Source organism: Dendrobium catenatum, unplaced genomic scaffold (assembly GCF_001605985.2).
Source record: "Dendrobium catenatum unplaced genomic scaffold, ASM160598v2 fragScaff_scaffold_1586, whole genome shotgun sequence".
Taxonomy (NCBI): Eukaryota; Viridiplantae; Streptophyta; class Magnoliopsida; order Asparagales; family Orchidaceae; genus Dendrobium; species Dendrobium catenatum.
In genome coordinates this window covers 994,411-1,015,006 of record NW_021320048.1, presented here as the reverse complement: position 1 = coordinate 1,015,006, position 20,596 = coordinate 994,411, and the positions used below count along the sequence as shown (strand labels likewise).

The following is a 20,596-nucleotide window of genomic DNA, read 5'->3' as shown; positions in this document are numbered from 1 at the left end:
TTATCATTTTTTGCATGTGCCATAGAAAAATTAGGAGCCTTATTAAACTTAGAAGTTTATCATGGCTCATCAATGTTGACCTTTATATCCCATTTAAGCTATAGAATCGTTAAAAAAAAAAAAAAAATACTGCAATGACTACCATATAACTTCTCATGTGCATAAGTTTCCTCTCATGCCTATAAAATGGAACCATTTCATTTCTTCCAACACCCAACTTTATATTGCTCCACCATAGGCAAACTCGAGCCATATATGTTGTTAAACATCCATCACTAAAGCATATTTGTAGGTAAAAAATGAACAATACAAATTGCACGTAAATATGAACAATAACAACTTGAATCAATATATGAAATATTTTCACATTCTTTATAAGTTTAAACACATCTGATTACCAGAATTTAGCCATTACAGCGGCTTACAACAATATTGTAAGCTAAACCCTAAACTGAACAAAAGCAATAGTTTAACATATCTACTCAAATTTATAACAGTAGAGGACTGAAATTTTAAAAAATCCAGTGTTGTTCTATATGTTGCAGACAAGGAAGAGAAAACAAAATGAGCACAGATGAATTATAACTCTATAAAAGAAGAAATATAATAACTTACAGAGATAACATAAACAAACATCACAGTGACATCCAACTTATCAAATTGGAGAAGGTGATGTTCTGCCGTAATTGAATCTATCGGTGTAAGGCTTTCTACTTCTGAAATCTGAGGAAGTCTTTGAGATTTCATTACGCAGAGAAAGTTTCTTTGAAGACAAATCTGGGTAATAAAGAGGACGGTCAGTGGCAGATGCTGATGAGATACTTGAATTTGAGTGTCTATCAAAATACTCCTTGACAGTCTCAGATTCAACAAATCTAGTAGTAGGGTAGTTGTTCAAATACGCATCCATATATGGACTAAAGGGGTATTGAACGCCAAAATCTTTGCTAAAAGAAACATTAGATCCAGGTTGAAGGTACGAAGCTCCGGCAGATCGATTCAGATACTCCTTGCCAGCCAAAACAGCAGAGTTTGTGAACCCGAGGTCGGACCGAGTAGTGGTTGCCCTTAATCCAGAACCATAAATGTTTGATCCAGAGACAGATTGAGGGAAGGAATCAGAGGGTAGCCTAAACAATACTGAAGAATCAATTGGAACATCAGGTTTTATTGGAGAATTTGTAGGTGAAGGAACAGTCAAGGTGCTTTGAGCAGGATCAGACCTTCTAACTAGTTCCTGCCTTAATGACATCCTTGCTCGATGAAGCGACTGCAGCACACCTCCCAAGCTGCTGCTGGTCGGCCGAGATATCCGCTTAGGAAATTCTTCAACTTCTGGCAACTCTTTATTAGATAATTTTTCACCTGTAAAAGGTTTAAGTTTCTCTGTTAATGAAGAATGAAATATCGCCTGCTCTGGAAAATTCACCTTTGACTTCCTGTGAATTACAGTATTGGGCTTCTCATAAATTGATCCTTTGAGATCCTGCCTGCTAGCAACCAAACCAGGACTTTCCTGTGATGGAATTGTGAATATCTGAGTAGCATGGTTAGCTTCGTCAAGCGTTATTGTATTATATTGCTCTTCTATTAGGCTTTCTGGTATTTCCAATCTGCAGAGGATTTTTTTATTATCTGGGGCGTAGAGCTTCTTCGATGAACTCTGATGAACAGCCTGATCATGTGAATGCACTTTTAAATTTGTGGCTGAACCAGTATTAGATTTCTCAAATTTTGATCCAAGACTCAACTTGCTTGTCAAATCAGAGCCGTCCTGTGATGGAAATGTGAAAGATTTAGAAACAGTTTCAATCACATTGATTGTAGTAGATTCATGAATCGGGTTCAACAAGCCATTTATGCAGCCATTAGAACCATTATTGCTGGGGGTTGAGATCGATGTTGATAATATGCCAGAGGAGAACTTATCATTCGCTACTTTTTCTTCGTTCATTTCACAATTTCTGCATCTTGCAGCATTTTTATCCTCAGTGAAAGAAATATCTTTAACACTTATTTTTTCTTCCTCTTCATGTTGTGGAATCCAAGCAACAAGCTTGGAGTTGTCTGCAGAGCAGTTGCTATTTTCAAGGACATTAACCTGGTTAGCTGGTTCAGGATTGTCCTGAGGTTCACAACCAAACAAAACAAAGAAATTTACAGAGGATAATAACAATTTTGCTAAATTTTAGCATACTACAAAGCTACAGCGGAAGAAAGAAACGAATCAAAATTTAACTGCAAATCATCATGCTATAATATGAAGAACGGATTATTCAAAATGCCTTTCGGGTCAAGACACTACCCAGAGATTTTGCCATCAAATGGCACCGCAGGATAAACGATTATGACCCGGGGCCTTCTGAACTGAATGGTTTCGCCGTCAAATGGCACCACGAAATAGCATTTATGGCCAGAGCCAATACATTCCTTAGTTTCATCAAATCCTTGAGATATGAATCAATATGATATAATCATTAGGGTATAAAGCCCTCTGTTAACTAAGGTGGATTCAAATTTTTTCCCTTAGACAAACATTCACTTCAGATCTACAAAGTATCCTTGGACGAAGCAACCCATGGTTGCCGACAAGGATCCTTCTATCAGGTTGGTCAACTACCTCCTCTGACTAAGTAGACCAAGGACCACGATGGCCTGAGATGATGGAACCGTGGGATCTGGTTCGGGTCCATCATCCATAACCCCGCCATCCGCTTTAAGTATGAGATAGTAAAACTTCTATTTTAAATATCAAATCTTGTAACCCTTCAAATTCCAAAATTCCTAAGCCCATGCTGCTACTTTATGCCATATACTATATATCTCTACGTATCTGATTGACGACTAGCTTTAATCGAAAGTTCTCTCTCGTGATCAAGAGGGGTAATTAACCATAGGGGCTTGCGCCTATAGGAAAGCAGAACCCAGATCATAAATCCTCGCAAAATGAGGGCGAAATCTCTAGGTAGTGTCTTATCTAGAAACCCATCTTCCCAAAATTTACCCTGGAACTTAATGCCGTTAAACATCCCCCGAAGAAAAATCAAGCGGGCGGAGGACAGGGCCAAATGTTTGGAGCCCACACATGTCTTTTCCTGTATTCCTCCTTTGAGCTACATGTGTGATAGCACTCTCGTGTTTGATGTTAAAATATTGTTTATGTTGTGAGTCGTTCCTCACAAAGTAATTCCCTAAAAAGCATCTCCAAAGGAGAAGATTCATAAAATTAGAATGAACCACCTCAATCTCTTTTGTTCAATTCATGAACCTCTTGAACAGCTAAAAGAGATTCAGAGGATATTTTTGCATAAATTATATCAGCTAATTCTATCCATAATTTTAAAGCCTTAAAAAATAATTCTAAATTGAGAGGTCTCCTTGAGTATACTTCGTAATATCATATTCAAATTAAAAATATTTGGCTGCATTATCATAATTGTAAACTTTTTGAAAATATTCCCACATATCTTTAGCAATTATATGACCTCAGATTGAGAAAAATCACCTGATTAACATATCATAAAATTCATGTCGTAAACCTTGCGCCTTTATTTTGCAAGAGCAAGTTTTGTTTGTTCAGGCAAAGTGGCGTCATTTTTATCAATGTGCCCCCAAAATTCTTTTCCCATAACAAACAATCAAAATTGAAATTCCAAGTGAAGTAAATTTGATCTACGATATTTATACCGAAAACATCCAAATTATTGGTTGATGTATTCGTCATAGTTTATATAATGAACTTAGAGTGGAGAAGTTGTTTACGATTGAAATCTCTCAATAATCAGAACTGATTTTATCCAAAGAACAAGAGAACCTTCACGGAAGCCACAAAACAACCCAACCTAGTCCAGAGCAAACCTGAGGCATTATTCATGATAAGATCAGTGTGTATCAAACCAAAATCAGTCTACAGAGACAAAAATAGCAACTACAGCCGTGTCATGAGAAGACGACATGAAGGCATGGCTGATTCAAGATCTGGACGTTGTGAGGCTCAAGTGATCAAATCATGAGTTAGTCATATCTTGTGAAGACAGTTGTATCGTGCAATCTAGAATGAGCATTGATCTCATGCAAGACAAATCGAAGGACCAAACAAAGATGAGATATGAAAGAAGGCCCCTCATGAGGTCATCTCATGGAAAGCTATCTCGTGCGGCAAGGTCAAGACAAAGGTCCTATGCAAGTTCTACAAAGCTCGAGAGCAAGGATGCCAATCGAGATTTAGACACAGAGCGAATCCTCGAGGGATTTGGGCACAAGTTGAATGACAGGATCACTGAGTGAACAAAGTCAATGGATTCACTAGAGATCCAAGAGTTCACTGAGTGAACAAAGAGCAACCAAACACAATATTAGGACCTTAATATCATGTCAAATGATTAGAAACAAATATTTGATGGTTGAATTGCATGAGCTTTATTCCATTATTTAACTATTTATACAAACCTAGGAGAATTACAACATAAGAAATATACAAAATCAAGAGTTGAAATTTATTATACAATTAATTACAATAAATTGATGCATACAGATTGATGAGGTGGCATTCACATAGATCGATGAGGTGCCGTGCAAATAGTATATCTAGTCATAAATCATCCAGATTTATTTCCATTGGCATATATTCATAAAGTGCATTATTTGAACTAGGTCTAATGACCAAATGGCTCTAGATTAGACAATTTCAGCTATAATTGAATGCAGGGTAAAAATCATTTCTACTGATATTCAAAATATCACGATATCAACTAATGGGGATAAAGGGCTAAAGGAAAGTCTCAGTGTCAAAAAAACAATATATATATGATTTCAGTTAGCAATCAGACCTCCGCATTCAAAAGAAATGCAAGCTTACCCCAGAACCCCAAGAAATAAAAAAGGAAAGATGAATTAAGTTAGGAAAGAAATGGAAATATTCACCTTTGACCTCAATAAGTTCTATTTGCTCGGCAAGCACTTAAAAATATGGGAGAAAGTTACTGGAAAGATTTCCAGTACTCCCAAAGATAGAAGGGCAAAAAAGGTACTCGAATGAGCTATATGGTTATATGTTCAGCTAGTTTCCCATTATAACAAACATGCCCCAAGTATTGATCAATATTTCCAAAAAAAGAACTTGATTATGTATAAATGTCAGAAATACCTGAGGTTCTGGCATACAAAGTAATTTGTCTTCATGAAACAGATGCAGAAAATGAATATAGCATTAAAAACTCATCATCTTCCCATTTAATGCGGAAGATTCATACCAGCATTTTCATCTTAGTCTCATTAAATTTCTCTTCCCATTCCTTCTGAGCATTCTCCATAGCTTGGAACTGAATGATAAGCTGAGCCTGCTGCTCCAGGGCTCTATCCATATCATCTTTTCCACCACCAACTTTGGTTTCTCTATTTCGACCATCAGGATAAAATGATAAAGAAGAATCAACAGAAAATTTGTCCATCTTGCTTTTAGAAGCTTCCAAAGGGCATTCACGTTTTTCATCAAAACCACCAGAATGCGCAACAAGTCCATCTCCATGATCATCAAGAAGGGTAGCTTTCTGTAATTCATTGTCTGAAGCTGATCTGGAACAGAGAAAAACGTAAATTGCTACTAATAAATATGTTTATTTTATTTTCAAAAATTGCCACTTTTGAGCCATCCACCTGTCCGCCAAACCTGGCATTATCTATAAAATGACTTTCAATTTTGGCCCAGAGTAAAATGTAGCTTTGCATCCATTTACAAGACGTACTTGAAATCAAATGAAAGGTTTGGTTTTGGTTTATTTAGCATTTTGGCCAATTTTCTTTGAAACTAAGTTAAATGCCAAAATGAAGCTGACACAATCGACGTGAGGAAACATCAAAACTCAGCCCAAACTTTTAAGAAAATAAATCTCAGCCAAAGCATTTTAAGTACGGATCTTTAAATTGTCCACATATGTATCTTTGTTAAAATAGAAATTAACAACTTACTCTTTGGGTTAGAAACAAACTTTTAAGACAGAATCAAATATTATTTAAAACCATGTAAGCAATTTAAATCACAAATAACTTTGTATCAAAGGGACAAAGTTTTAAAATGATATCATGAGGCTAGTAATCTGTAAGTACGCATTCATGAAGAAAAAAAACACCAAGAAAGCTATAGAGAATAATAGCATATGGTATATGTTCAAATAAAAAGAGAATTCATGAAGAAAAGAGATGCCTAGAGCTTACCCTATATCAGACCTCTTTATCTTACGACATGACTTTCCAGGGCGTCGCTGGGAGGATTTCACAGTAACGATGAAGCTACTCCTATGTTTATGTCTATTCTGCTTTGTTTTTAGCTTCTCCTGAGAGTGAGAGTCTAGGCTGCTACCATGGCTTTTCCAAGATAAGCAATTGTAATCAGATGGAGAGCCATCAATAGCTGAACATGATAAGCCATCATCAACCTCACTTCCATCCATTCCGGAGGATGTGAGAAATTTATCCTCTTTGACATCATCACTTATTGTACACTGATTTCCCTTTTGGTCAGTAAGCTGATTGTTCTCTTGGTCAGTGCTTGGATCAGTTAACCTTGCGATGCATGTGATTCCTTGAGTTTCAAGTATGGACAGAACTTCTTCAGCTGCCTTCTCAGCTTTCTTTCTCTGGATATTCACTATCCTGAGCTGTTCTTCTAACTCAATAACCTATCAACAAGAAATAAAAAGATGAATGAATAATTTAAAAAAACAAGTCGATTCATTAAATAAAAAATATATAGTATACCCTTTGAGACAGCATCTCAGCTCTCTGTCTTGCAGTTTTAGAAACAATTCTTTCAGAAAGCAATCTTGCTCGGAGAAACTCCACATTCATAGCTGTTTTCTCATCCATAAGAAGAGTTTTTGTTTTTTTCCTTCAGAATGTGCTGATGTTAAATCCTCTGCATGATAAACAAGCAGGATCGGTCCAGATATATCATAAAAGCAAAGCAGCCAATACCCAGGCAGCCATAATCAAACAATATTGCAAACCACACATACAACCGTTACAATTCCAACTAGTAAATATATATATATGACCACTTTAAAGTTGTTCATCATCACAGTCCAGTTACCATATAATATTTCCTATATTTCTTTTAGGTTTGTATATGTAATAGAACGTCAGCTGGACAAACACGCAAAATTCTTGTATTCAGCCAATTGGCATGGTCCAATTAGAAATTATTATGAAGTTTCTCGTAATCATCATGAACATTCTTGTATTTTTCTTGTATCCAAATGCAAATACATGTTTATAGCTTTCCAAATGAGAATTATTTCGAAGCCTTCTTGGCTGGTATGTTCCATAAGCATTCCTTAGCCAGTTGCCATGTTATGTTTAAATAATGATTTTTGGGCTATGGGTCATTTCCGGCGGCCCCTTGTATGGTCTTGCCTACTTTCATATTTGAATTATGGTTAACCTCAGCACAGTGTTCCTGTGGGAGTTTGACGAAGCAGGTCAGCGAACTATCCCAACAGTGCTGGGGTGTATGTAGAAGCAGCAGGAGAATTTCATGTTTTCGAGAAGTGCGATGGTTGCACAACAGTGCATTATTGTAAACTGTGCCAAAGACAAACTCAATAGTGCCACTGGCAAATGTGAGAGTACTATAAACTTTAGAATGTTGTAAAGTGGGTTATGAATCTTGATTTCTTTTATGTCAATGCTCTAAAAATTCTCTTATAATGTAATAAGGTCACTTATTAACCTTCTTTTAAATCTAGAGAACTGTGCAATAGAAAATTGTGATGTGTTATACTATTATTCTCAATTATGGGCCTATGTTAAGAATGATAGAGATTACTTGGTTAGAAAGAATTAAAAATGATTTTTTTAATAGATTTAAATGAAAATTTGACTTTTAATGAGACAAAATGGAGAAAAAGGATTCATGTAGCCAATCCCACATAGTAGGATACAAACTTATTGTTGTTGTTGTAGTATTATTGTCAATTAAAATAATTTTTTTTCTATGCGGTCATACACAGGCAAGAAAATCTTGCAAAAAGGTATGAATGAGAAAGAGATGAGTGCTTTGCATTCACACGTACCATTTAAATTTTTTATTCTTTATTTTCATTTTTATAAGACATGTATGCTTGAACAGTAAGAGAATATCAATTTTTTAAATGCTGAAAGGGAGCCCAAAACTAAAAAGTAAAAGTTTATGCACGCAAGCATTTGGGTGCCAATTGATATAACTTTTTCAGATTATTCTTTAGAAAAAAAATTATCACAATTTTATTTATCTATAATTTTTGCTAAATTTCAAAAATTCTCCCGATGAAAAATAACTTCTTACAACTAAATTTGATGTAATTTGATAGCAATTAAAAAGCCATTATCTAACTTTTTATGAGAAAAAAAAATTTATAATGCTCATAATAATTTTCAAAAAAATTATTTCCCTCACAACATCTCTACAATCACTTTTAGAAATTATAGAGAGCTCAAATGGATCCTAGAGGCCATCTTTTTTAGATAGTTCATTTATATTATATCTCTTTCATCAATGACTAGACTAGAGTATTATGAGTTTATATTTTGAAAAATAATCATCAGTATATAAAGTCAAATATAGAGGAAAGTATGACATAAAGTAGTTGAAGAAATTCTGTGAAACTACTGGATACAAAGTAGAGAGGATACTTGATGGTGGACCATCATCATGAATTGTGTTACAGATCATGTCTTAACAACTTTAGATTCACTATCATGTTATTATTAATTTCATGTGATCATATATGTTTATGTATTAATTATGTCATGTCTTTGATTGTCTTAATTTCAATTGTTAAGGACAATAATGTGATATGGCCATCTTAGGATATATTTGATATTATGTTGAATGATTAATTGTAATATTATCTTATCTTTAAGGATCATCCTCATAAATAATCGTCCATGGGTCATGGAATAATCAGGACACTGTGAACTCTAAAAAGCAACACTCACATTATAGGAATTAAGGAAGAATTATATTCAAGAAGTAGAATAACAAGTTAATAAAGTACTACTTAATGATTTATCTCACAAATGAGGACTTATTCTAATTCAAATTTTTTTCATAAATACAAGTTGATATAGTTAAATAGCACTCAAGTTCATGGGAGAAAATATTTAATTTAGTAGTGAAACTCTGATTAGATTTTGCATTGTATTTACTTCCCATGCAATTCACCTTGCTTAAAAATTTTGATATATGCTGTTTCTATAAAACTTAGGGGATATTGGATGTGGAAGAGGGAAGCAAACTTGATTAATACCTCATGGTTCCATCATTTCGGGTTTCCTTTAAGCTCTGATCTATTTAGTAGGAGGGATAGTTGACCCATCATGATCGAAGAATCCTTATTAATAACATGAGTTGTTTTGTACAAAAAAAGAAATAGACAAATGGTGGAAGCTTGTCAAAGTGGCCAACCATGGTAGCTTTGTACCCTACCAAATACATCAAACATACTAGAAGATCAATTCATAGCCATTGGAAACTATATTGGGATTTGAATGTGACCATAATATAGCAGTTTTGTCACAATCAGGACAACTACCCGATTTCAAGGGTATGTGCAACATCCTCACTAGTGCTAGAATTTTGACCCTTGTTTGCTTTAGAAGTAATAATACAATGTTGGCTTCTTTGTGAGCTTGAGTTGAGCTTGAATTTGGGGCCCCATAGCTAGCTTGGTGTAGAGTGTGGCTACTCTGTGCATGAAGGGACCAGCAAATTTTGGGAATTTTTTGTATAATAATGTTTTTTATATTTAATATCTTGTTTTATGGGGATCGATTTGATGTTGGTTCGTGATGGAAGGTCTCAAATTCAACACCTAAGGTACCTTTTTAATTTTTGGATGCATGCATAAACTGTGAACTAGTTAGTGAACAGATATCAGGAAGAAGTGTTTCTTAGTTAATTCTCAACTTCATCATCTCTCTTTACGGATTGACTCTTAGTTTCTTCATGTTGGGTTGTGGTGCCAACTCAGTGACGAGCTGTCAAGAGCAACCATCATGATATTCTTCTGGCCGGCTATATATTTTGACTTATAATCTAGGAAAAAAATGGAGAAGCACTCTCTGAATTCATTCAAACTGATTTTAATTTTATCTTCTCCCAATTGATTGGTTTTTGTCCTCTTAGAACTACCTAGATTATTTTTCCTAAAGATTTTTCCTTTATCTTATACAAACCTTCCAACAAATTGAAGCTATACTGTGATAACAACTTATTTGAAATCGGGATATATGGAAGACTGGGGAACTAGTAAAAAAAAACTACTAAAACAAGAGAATAAGTATTTCATGAAACAATATGAGCATTTCCTAATCCAAGAGAGAGGAGCATCCATACACTAAGGAACCCATTTCCTAGGGCTTCGCATCCCTTGGGTGTGTGCCAATGAAAAAAAAAAAAAGAATGGGGACCTAGACAGCCTTAGTCGAATATTGGAGGGAGAAAGAAATTGATGAGGAAAGTCATTAAATTGCTTCAAATTTGATTTCAAATCCTAAAAGCCTCCTATTTATAGAAATATTGGAGTCAGTTCTATTCAAAATCCACTAATTAAATAAATTTAGAAATCCATATTCTAGATTTTCTACATTTATTCAAATATAAATAATCATAGAATAAATAATGAGAATATTCCCTTGAAGCTCTCCTTAAAAAGGGTGGTCGGCCATATAGAAATAGTTGAAGAAAATTAGGGAGACAATGCTAATTAATCTTCTAGATTCCCTCCACGCAAATCTCTTTCCTATCCTAATTTGTCCACCCACCCCTACTTATAAAATTGCAACTTTGCAACTTATCCCCTACTCAATTTTTTAATTTGCAAATTTAGCTTCCCAAGCTTAAATTTACAATTTTTTTTATTAGGCTCCAAGATCAACACTTAATCCAAAAAATTTTAAATATTTGAGAACATACTATTGCATGCTATGACTTTATTTCTAAATATATTAATTTATATGATAATTAAGTGGATAAGTGATAAACCTTACCATTAGTACTAGTTCCTATTAACTTAATATCACCATTATAACAACTAAATATTGGCAGCTCATATTGCAAAGTTGTTCAATTGCAGTGAGCATAATTATGATGCCCTTTATGATAGATAATTTTGAGCACATAGGGTTGCATTCTACTATTTTTTCATTATTAACTCTAGTACTTGAATCTGATGGAAATATTATATTTTTATGAATAAATTAGGCCAATTGCTATTTTAATTAAGTTTTTTTAATACATTAAGATTAATTTTGAAGTTACCACCGTCTTGAGAATTGTTTGGTGAAGTCATGCTTGCTCTTTGAGCATAGATATCTCTTTGTCTTTGGATGGTAATATTTGAAGCATAATTGGTGCGGACATCCAACCGTTCATGCCTATCCGAGGAGTTGAAGATCAACGGCCGTGATCGTCCTATGTTATCTTAAATTTTATTTGTAATATTTATTTTTTAATTATGCATTTTACATTTTTACCTTATTTAAGGGTCGTCTTATGTAAGCCCAAGGGGCAAAGTTGTCTTTTCATTTCTTTTAAGGCCTATATATAGAGGCTCTTGCTCTTGTATGAGATCAATGATGGATTATTAATAAAAAAAGAATTAGAGCATTTGTCTTGATCTCTGTGTGAGTTCTTGAGAGGAAAAGTCCTATGGGAGGACAACCTTATTTCCACCAGCCGCACGATGGATCCGGGCTCATGGATTGAAGTCCCTCGGGGAGGGCAACGTAGTACCCACTAGCCGCAGGAAGGGTCCGGGCTCGTGGTTTGTATCATTTTTTTTTTCTTTGTTCTCCGTCCTCTCATATCTAGTCTACACCATTCACCATCTGTTTTTGTTTTATTTCGTTTGATTTTGGTTAACTTTTCTTTTGGATCAAACATCAACCCTGCCACCTCCATAGTCGGCTGACCACCTCACCCCACCTCCTCCCTCCTCCTTTGGCTTAAACCAATTTTTTCTTGCATTCAAAACTCTTCCTATTTTAGCTCTTAATTTGACAATGAATTCAAATTCAAAATTCAAATAAATTTGAATTTGAATTTGTTTCATAATTAAGGATTCTTATTTTAGGAAAGTTACTTAAGTTGGATCTAATTAAATTTCTAGTTGGATTTGATTTAAATTAATTTTCCTAATTAGTAAATCGCTTATTGGAAACCCCCCAAATCTCTCCCAATATGAATTTAATTGAAATTAATACCAATTTTCATGATTCATTGAACTTGGACACATTCATCAAATGTGGACACCCTCCCACCTCCTTGGCCCTCTTGATGATGATTTCAATCATCATTATTACATGCCTAAATTAGCCTAAATAATTTGGGAAAGATTTTAATTCAATTTGAATTTCAAATTTGAATTTAAAATACTTTCCTAAATTAACCAAGCTAAATTAAGAAAGTTCCTAAAATTAAGTCAAATTTAATTTTAGATTAGATTTAATTTTGATAGCCCCTTACTCTCTCTTTCCCACTTAACTTGAAATTTCAAATTCATATGACCCCCCCTTCCCATTCTACATCAATAATTTTTCCTTTTGTGAGGCCAAGCAAATCCATACTTCCACTTATTTTTATGTATGGCTATAGCCTCTTATTCATTTAGGTTTCATCATTAATATTTCATTAAAAATATTTTTAGCAATAATTGATTTGCATTCTATAAATATTTTTAGCAATTTAAAAGTTCGATAGATAGGATATGAAATGAGCATATAAGTGAAAAGATTGGAGTAGCTCCAGTGGAGGATAAGATTAGAGAGAGCCACCTTAGATGGTTTGGTCACATAAAATGGCGGCCTTCCAATGACCCGGTTAGGAAAGTAGATGTATTAGATTTGGCTTATGTTAAGAAAGGTAGAGGTAGACCTAAAAAGACTTGGAAAAAAAATTAGAAATGACCTTTCTTTTTTAGATTTAAATGAGAATTTGACTCTTAAAAAGACACAATGGAGAAAAAGGATTCATGTAGCCGACCCCACATAGTGGGATAAAGGCTTTATGTTGTTGTTGTTTTTGTAATAAAAAGTTAGAAAAAAAAAATACTGCTCTCGTAGTCCTAAATTATAGCAATTGAAGAGGACAAACTGGGTTGAGTTCGTCAATTTACATATACATGAGAAAACTCGAAACAATAAAAAAAGCTATCTATCTTCACTGAAAAAGCTGGAAAACTAGTAGAATAGCCGTAAGATCAAATATGTATTAATAATAGTACAAACCAGTAATAGATTAATAAGAATATTAATATGACCGTGATTTTTTTTTAGATGATTTTATTTTAGTGAGATATCAACCACCTATTAATAAAAAATAGATCAAAAAATGAATGAATGATCATGATGTTTAGGATATTATTTTGGGGTTATACCAAGCCATGTTAGTATAGTATAAATCAACAATGGATGAATGACAATTATTTACTTTAGGCGGAATGTAAAATACCATTTTAATAATAGTATATATGTGATAACTATAAAGAATATGTATTAATACAGTCAATTGATGATTGTTTAAGTACATATAAATATTGTTGAAGTTGTTGCCTTTATATTTAATTTGTGTATCGAAGTTAATATGCATTACAATTGATTAAATCATGGCGTCAATTTGAAATTTTAGAAAATAATAGATCTTTAAAATAAAAAAATTACTGAAATTTGATTAAATAAATCAAAATAAAATAAATATGTAATATTAAATAGGTTTTTAATTGAGTCTTTCTATATAAACTGACTATGATTGCCTTCACATAATATAGAGTTACAAATTTATATGAATATAAGATAATTTTAAGTAGTTATTTATTAACAACAACAATATCAAGCCGTTATCCCACTATGTGGGGTGAGCTACATGAATCCTTTTTTGTCCATTGTGTACTATTAAGAGTCAAATTCTGATTTAAAATTAAAAACAAAAAAATAAATAAATTATAAATTAAATGGTTACAATTAAGAGATTAAACTTAAAAATAAAGTATGTGCGTGTGTATAATTTTCAATTAAAAAAAAGTGTAATTTTCAATGATTATGCACTATTATTTTGAATAAAAGAATGCAAGAAATCATCAATGCTCATTTCGTTGGAATTACTTGGAACTATTAAGCTCTTTAAATAATAAATTCAACTCTAATTGATAGAATAATTGAATGTGCTGGATCAATTTAAAGAATAATAAACATCTTCCAGGTCATGCACAAAGCTAAATAGACCACCTTGGAGCCCATAGTCATTTATAAGAAAATAGTTTAGTAGTGTATAGACTATCCAACTTCATAAGAATTGGTAAAATTAAGAAAGAGGAGAAGCTAAGAAAAATATTCAATCTCACTAAACTAAAATATAGAAAAAAAAAAAACAAAAACAAAAGTATCATGCATAATCTTATACTTCAAATAAAATGTGTGTACCGGGAAGATAATTAATAAATATGAAAATCTTATTCCTTGGTCCTGGGCTTCTACTTGAGGTGTGGCCTTTGCATGCAAATCATAAAATACAATTTCCAGAACTAAGGGCAATGCTTAGCTTATGAGGCCCCTGCTAACTTGAAGTCTACGGAGAGTTTCAAGCATGGTATCATTTACCCCTAGATGGTTGAAAAGATATTTTTATGATTCGAATTCATAACCAATAGGTCCCAAAGAAGGCAGCTTAACAATTTTGTCCAAACAATCCCTCATTTTAGAGAACCATCCTTTCAGTGAAAGAACAAAAATATATATTTTAGAAACATGCACACCTCTTGCTGCTTTGGATGATCATAACAAGAAAATGATGTAAGGTTATCTGCAGAGACAATATGTTTGTGTAGTTGTGCTTTTTATTTTATTTGCAATATGAACTTTAAAGTTTAAACCCACAGAGTCAAATTTATTTTGTTAAAAAGCAACTACGGTCATTCCATCCAATATAATTTTGCATAAATTCATATTCTAGATTAAAAAAGAATCGCATTTAACCAATACCCAACACAAAAAGGAAACAAAATAACCAAAAGAAAATATTATTGGAACCATCTTTTTTACATGCCATAGAACCCATACTTATAGTCAACACCAGTAACCATTTCAAACCAATTTGAAAGACAAATCCCATAAATCATAAGAATGAAAATCCTGTTATTGTGAAATCATAAGGAGCAATCAAGAAATGCTCACTTACAAGATGTGATATTAGCCACGTACAAATAGAAGAACATCAAAAAGGAACCGACTGGAGCACCAACAAATAAAAGCTCAGCAAAAGATCCATCCAAGAGGAAAACTCACAACATAAGCTAAGTGGAAGGAATGCACCGAACCAAATAGAGGATTCACTAAAAGTAAGCCAAAAAATATAGGAAATTAAACTAAAATAGGGAAAGGTTATGGTAGTCACAGAAGGGATTTCAACATCAATCTAAAAGGGTTGAAAAAAATTTTGCTTAGACAAATTGTCAATTGATATTTTTTTAACCAAATCTTGGAATAATTGCTGCACTCTATGTAGAGAAGATAAATCAATGAATTATCACTTGTAAACGTGTCTTTCCATTTTATAGGATATTTTTAGAATCTTCCATCAATAATAGATATGATTTTTTCTCCAACAATCATCATTAGCCTTATTCCAACAACTTGGGTCAAAAAAAAAATTCACCTATCTCTAGATTATGCATTGCATCCTTACACTAATCTTCTATGCATCATTCTAATTTTATCCATAATGAGTCTTAGAAATAAGATTACTAGGACAATTTGAGAATTATGTAAATGATATGATGGATATGAATTCCCAAAAAATAGATGGAATGAAAAAAAAAATTTAAGACATTGGTGATCGGTTCATGATATAAAAGCAAATCAAATGTAATAACTAATTGAATAATACTACAACCTAAAATTTTCAACTTATAAGTATTTCTATGAATAAATTACATGATTTATAAGGCCCTATCTTTCTGGTAGTTAATTTCTTAAAAGCTCGAATAGAAAACCTCTAAAAAATCAGATGGATCATTATCTTATCATTTGATATGAATTCCATATATCTCAAATTAGGATCTCCATTAAACTTACACATGTGATCATTAAAAGTAAATTTTAAACAAATACTTTCACACAAATGACGATTCAATGATGTAAAATGATATGATGCAACTAATGAAATGCTAAATTATTAAAATGCTTCCTAATGTATACTAATAAAGACATTATAAATAATTTCGAGAGAAAAAGATGATGAAAAAAACTTAAAAACAGGCAAACCAGAAAAATATAATATGTTTATATCGATGGACGGCCTCATTCTTTCTTATCTATTGTATCATTTATTAAACTTCAACCAAAATGTTAGAGGACTGAGGAAGAGAAAACTATAATATACTATATTCAATTATAGTGGAAACTTTTCTCATTGCACTTGTGGACATGTGTGAGACAATCCTAACGTCCCCCAAAAATTTCTTGTGTTTATATGTTAGAAAAGTCACTACCGCATTGTAATGATTAATGCTGGTTTCAACAATCAGAAACTGCAACAAACTTCTGAAATGATGTTTCAATCTTACACGAATCAAACTTGAAGGATGTCTATAATTAGACAAATTCATACTCCAAGGAGAAATAAATTCCAGGCAATGACTTGGCAAGGCCTGGAATTTATTTCTCCTAGATGTAATACAAAGACTAAATAGCTTAAAACGCCTTATCCAATCCGCACATCTCGCAGTAAACCCAGCAGATTTCGTACGTGAAAAAGGAAATCCCAAGCAAAGGGAAACTGGGTCTAAAGCAACCAATATTCAACAATAAGGTACAAGATATCGCTAAAAGCTAGCACTAAAACACAAAGCACTCCTTTACCACTCACTGAACCACCCAATACCACAAAACAGCGCAGCAATTCAGTCATAGCCAGTAGAAACAGAACAAGCCAAAAACCAAAGAACGAAGAAAACAAACCAAGGACATCAGACCCCAAAGACCTAAACTACATCAATCACCACAAGTAGAAAGATAAAAACAGGAAAGAAAGCTGTACAAGATTAAAGATCTACCAGCTGCGATCAAAGCTTCGATTCCGTTTCTTGCTTCCTCAGCTATGTAAAGATCGTTCGAAAACTCCCTTCTTCTACCTTATGGCCCAGTCATCGGCGCCTGCCGGAGAAGAGACGGCCATCTTATAGGACTGCTAGCGTTCGAAGCACGCCTCGTCTAGCATTTAACAGTTTCACAGCGGTATCAAACCCCTTTGGCAGGAGAAAAGTCATTTACGAGTTTGCCAAAAACATGGGAACACAGAAAATAAAATGAAGGAATGTCTCATCAAATTTATAGTAGGGATTTTCATACATAAATATATCATTTATTTATATAAAAATTAATTTCTAAATTCTATTCAATATATGCATATAAAATATAATTTTTATTACATAAATTAATATTAATAATATTTTTTGTATTTAAATGAGACTATTATATAAATAAGAGTCAATTCATTTAAAAATTTTTAATATAAAATATATTCAAAATATATTTAAATTCAAAATTTTAAATATAAACCTATTGAAAAGATTTGAAAAGTTATATTCCACATCCTTATATAAAAATTTGATGGTCCTCACCCTTAATTTTTTTTTCCTTTTGCTGAATTTCCCTTCCTCATTCCAAAGCAATTTGAAGTCAACTTTCAAAGTCTAGTCTTTATTAGTTGTGGACTTTGCAGTTCGGTTAAATGGAGCACTAACACGTGGCTTAGGCTGGTGAGAGTCATATTTTGCATTATTTTTTTTAAGGGAAATAGTATATATAAATTAGGATACATTGAGTAAAGTCAATGCATTGTCATTCCAGCATAAACGTGTCAATTGATCTGAGATTTGATGGAAATTTTGATCTGATTAGTTGACTTGATTTAAGGTTGCTTAGCCAAGTTGAAATTGTTAGAATTAGTTGTTTACATTTTTTATAGTTTAATATTGACACTTTTGGTTTTTAAGATGATTAGGGATACAAATGTGTAGAGTCGGATCTGATCCGCCACACTTGACTTAAATTTTGGCTTGATTAATTAATCAAGTTCAAGTTGTAGCTCAACCTTAATTCAATAAGTTAAGAGCTGAAGAAATTGCTATAACAGAGAACCAAACATAGTGGAGAAACTTGAAAGCATGGATTAACTAAGGAATAGAGAGAATGAAATATTGTTTTACTTCATCATAGGAAACTCATGTACATAAGAGGTGTATATATATGAGATGCAGATAGTACACTTTTTAGTTTGTACAGGATATATGTGGCTAATAATAGATGTGGTAGGTGCAACGGAGGTAAGTAGAGCTATGCTATAGAAGAGTAGTGGAGACCTAGAGTTGTAATGTAACAGAGTTGGAGAGCTGTCAGCATGCTTATGAAGAGAGCTTATTTGTAGATAGCTTATCACCACCCCGCAAATTAAGGATTCAGAGGCTGGAGAGTTAAATTTGGTACAAAGTTGTTGGAAGTGGAGAGATGGTAGAGCCTTGGTAAGGATGTCAGGTCTTTAGAATGAATGTGATGAACAACAATTTTCCTAGACTTAATGTGATCTCTGATGAAGTGGTAGTTTATGTCGATATGCTTGGTACATGTGTGAAATATGGGATTGTTTGAAAGTAGTATGGCGGAGATGTTGTCATAATATAGGAGCGTAAGTGACGAGAATGGAATATGGAATTCAACAAGTAGATGTCAAAGTTAATGTATTAAAAGGATGCTCTTATTAGTTGATAGATTGTAAATGAGATCATCCTATGTTGTGTATCAATGGATGATATCTTAAAAAGTATTACAATAGTTAATGTATTAAAAGAATTTTTACTGTGAAATAAATCTTAAAGTATAAACATTCAGTGTTGATGTTACATAAGCAATTTGGGTCCAAATGGAAAAACCAAGAGACTTATCCCCAGTGGAGTCTAGAGGTCTTGGTTTTAATTCACTCATCTGAGATAGATCTCCCATTCGAGTATCTTTCTTTATTTGGGATAGATCTCACATTCTAAGTCTAAATCTCCATGTCCGAGGATCAATCTCTTCGTCGGGATCTAAATTCACTCATATGGGATATATCTCCTATTTGAGTATCTGTCTCTATTTTGGATAAATCTCTCATTTAAAGTGTAAATCTTCCTGATCGAGAATTGATCTCTCAGTCAGGTTCTAAATTCACTCGTCTGTGATAGATCTCCCATTCAAGTATCCATCTTTGTTTTAGATAGATCTCCCATTCAAAGTCTAAATCTTCCTGTCCAAGGATCGATCTCTCTATCAGGTTCTAAATTCACTTGTTTGGTAGATATCTCCCAATTTGGGTATTTATCTTTATCTGGGATAGATCTCTCATTCAAATTCAAATTCTTAATATCTAAGAATCGATATCTTGGTTATGTTTTAAATTCACTCATATGGGATAGATCTTCTATTCGAGTATCTCCCTTTTTTTGGGATTCATCCTATGGTTCAACACACACACACACGAGATAGATCTTCTATTCGAGTATCTCCCTTTTTTTGGGATTCATCCTATGTGCGCGCGCGCGCGCGCGCACACACACATGAATTATATAAGATCTGAGAAATTGATCTCTCGATCAACAACCTTGATTTGGACATTTTATTCCACATTCAGATCGTGTTATACACCCGATTGCATGCATCTCTGTCTGACGTTATCACAATAGCTCACTCCAAATCACGTGTGATCTGATGGCTGAGGGAGTTCACTAACATGGCTAAGTGGAAAGCATGTGGAATGATTGCACCGTCGTGCATGACTAATGATCAGTCGCCGAGGATTTAATTAATAAAAATTTATTTAAAATGGTTTAAGAATATCTTAAACTTTGAAAATTCATAATAATTTTATTTTAAACCCATTTTTAATGATTTAAAAGGATGTGGATTCAGAATAATCCCTACTTTCATTTGAAATTAAAATTAAATAAATACAATAACTATACAATGAATAATTTCAATTATATTTGTTACCATTTTTCATTAATAACTTATTAAATATTCATCCATTTGAGCTAAAACTTGGTAGGATTGATTTTAGGCATATTTTTAACCTACAATAATTTGTTTATCTCTATTAGAGTTTTATTTTAATTATAGTTGAATTTACAAAATCATATATCATGATTTGACTTTTAATTTTGAAATTCATTATAATTACATTTCAAATCCATGTCAAACACTCAAACCCATCATGGAATTTTGAAATAGAGATTTCCTATTGAAAAATATAGGCATGCAAGTTTATTGATTATTTGGAGATTACTTTCAATATTTGATGTTTGTTAATTTCCTTAATTTAATCTTTAAATATTCAATGAAATAGATTCAAAATTTGTTATGTAGAAATTTTTTATATCATTGATGCAATATAACTTTCTCAAATACATTTCATACATGATGATTAAGTAATTGAATGCCTAAATATTTTAGTCATGATTTGACCTAAATACTTGCAAATTTGGCATACCTAATCTTCTTAGATTTAAGGCACATGATTATTGTGAAATGTTTG

The 20,596-nt window shown here is 33.0% G+C and overlaps 1 protein-coding gene across 1 annotated transcript; it reads right to left on the bottom strand.

The window, feature by feature from the left end:
- Nucleotides 1–321: 321 nt before the first annotated feature.
- On the bottom strand, nt 322–17,270 carry LOC110112647. Its single transcript, XM_020844940.2, has 5 exons — nt 17,085–17,270; nt 6,757–6,913; nt 6,214–6,677; nt 5,253–5,574; nt 322–2,125 (listed from the first exon to the last, which is right to left on the bottom strand). The coding sequence occupies exons 2-5, from the start codon at nt 6,862–6,864 to the stop codon at nt 656–658; spliced, it is 2,364 nt and encodes a 787-aa protein (XP_020700599.1). The 5' UTR covers nt 6,865–6,913; nt 17,085–17,270; the 3' UTR covers nt 322–655.
- Nucleotides 17,271–20,596: the final 3,326 nt, after the last annotated feature.

Bases quoted from the DNA above. Each gene is read 5' to 3' on its own strand.
- LOC110112647 (XM_020844940.2), bottom strand. From the start codon at position 6,864: ATGGATGAGAAAACAGCTATGAATGTGGAGTTTCTCCGAGCAAGATTG. The intron at 6,678-6,756 runs GTATACTATATA...TCTTGTTGATAG, and splicing joins CTGAGATGCTGTCTCAAAGG to GTTATTGAGTTAGAAGAACA. The intron at 2,126-5,252 runs GTATGAATCTTC...TGTGAACCTCAG, and splicing joins AGACTAAGATGAAAATGCTG to GACAATCCTGAACCAGCTAA.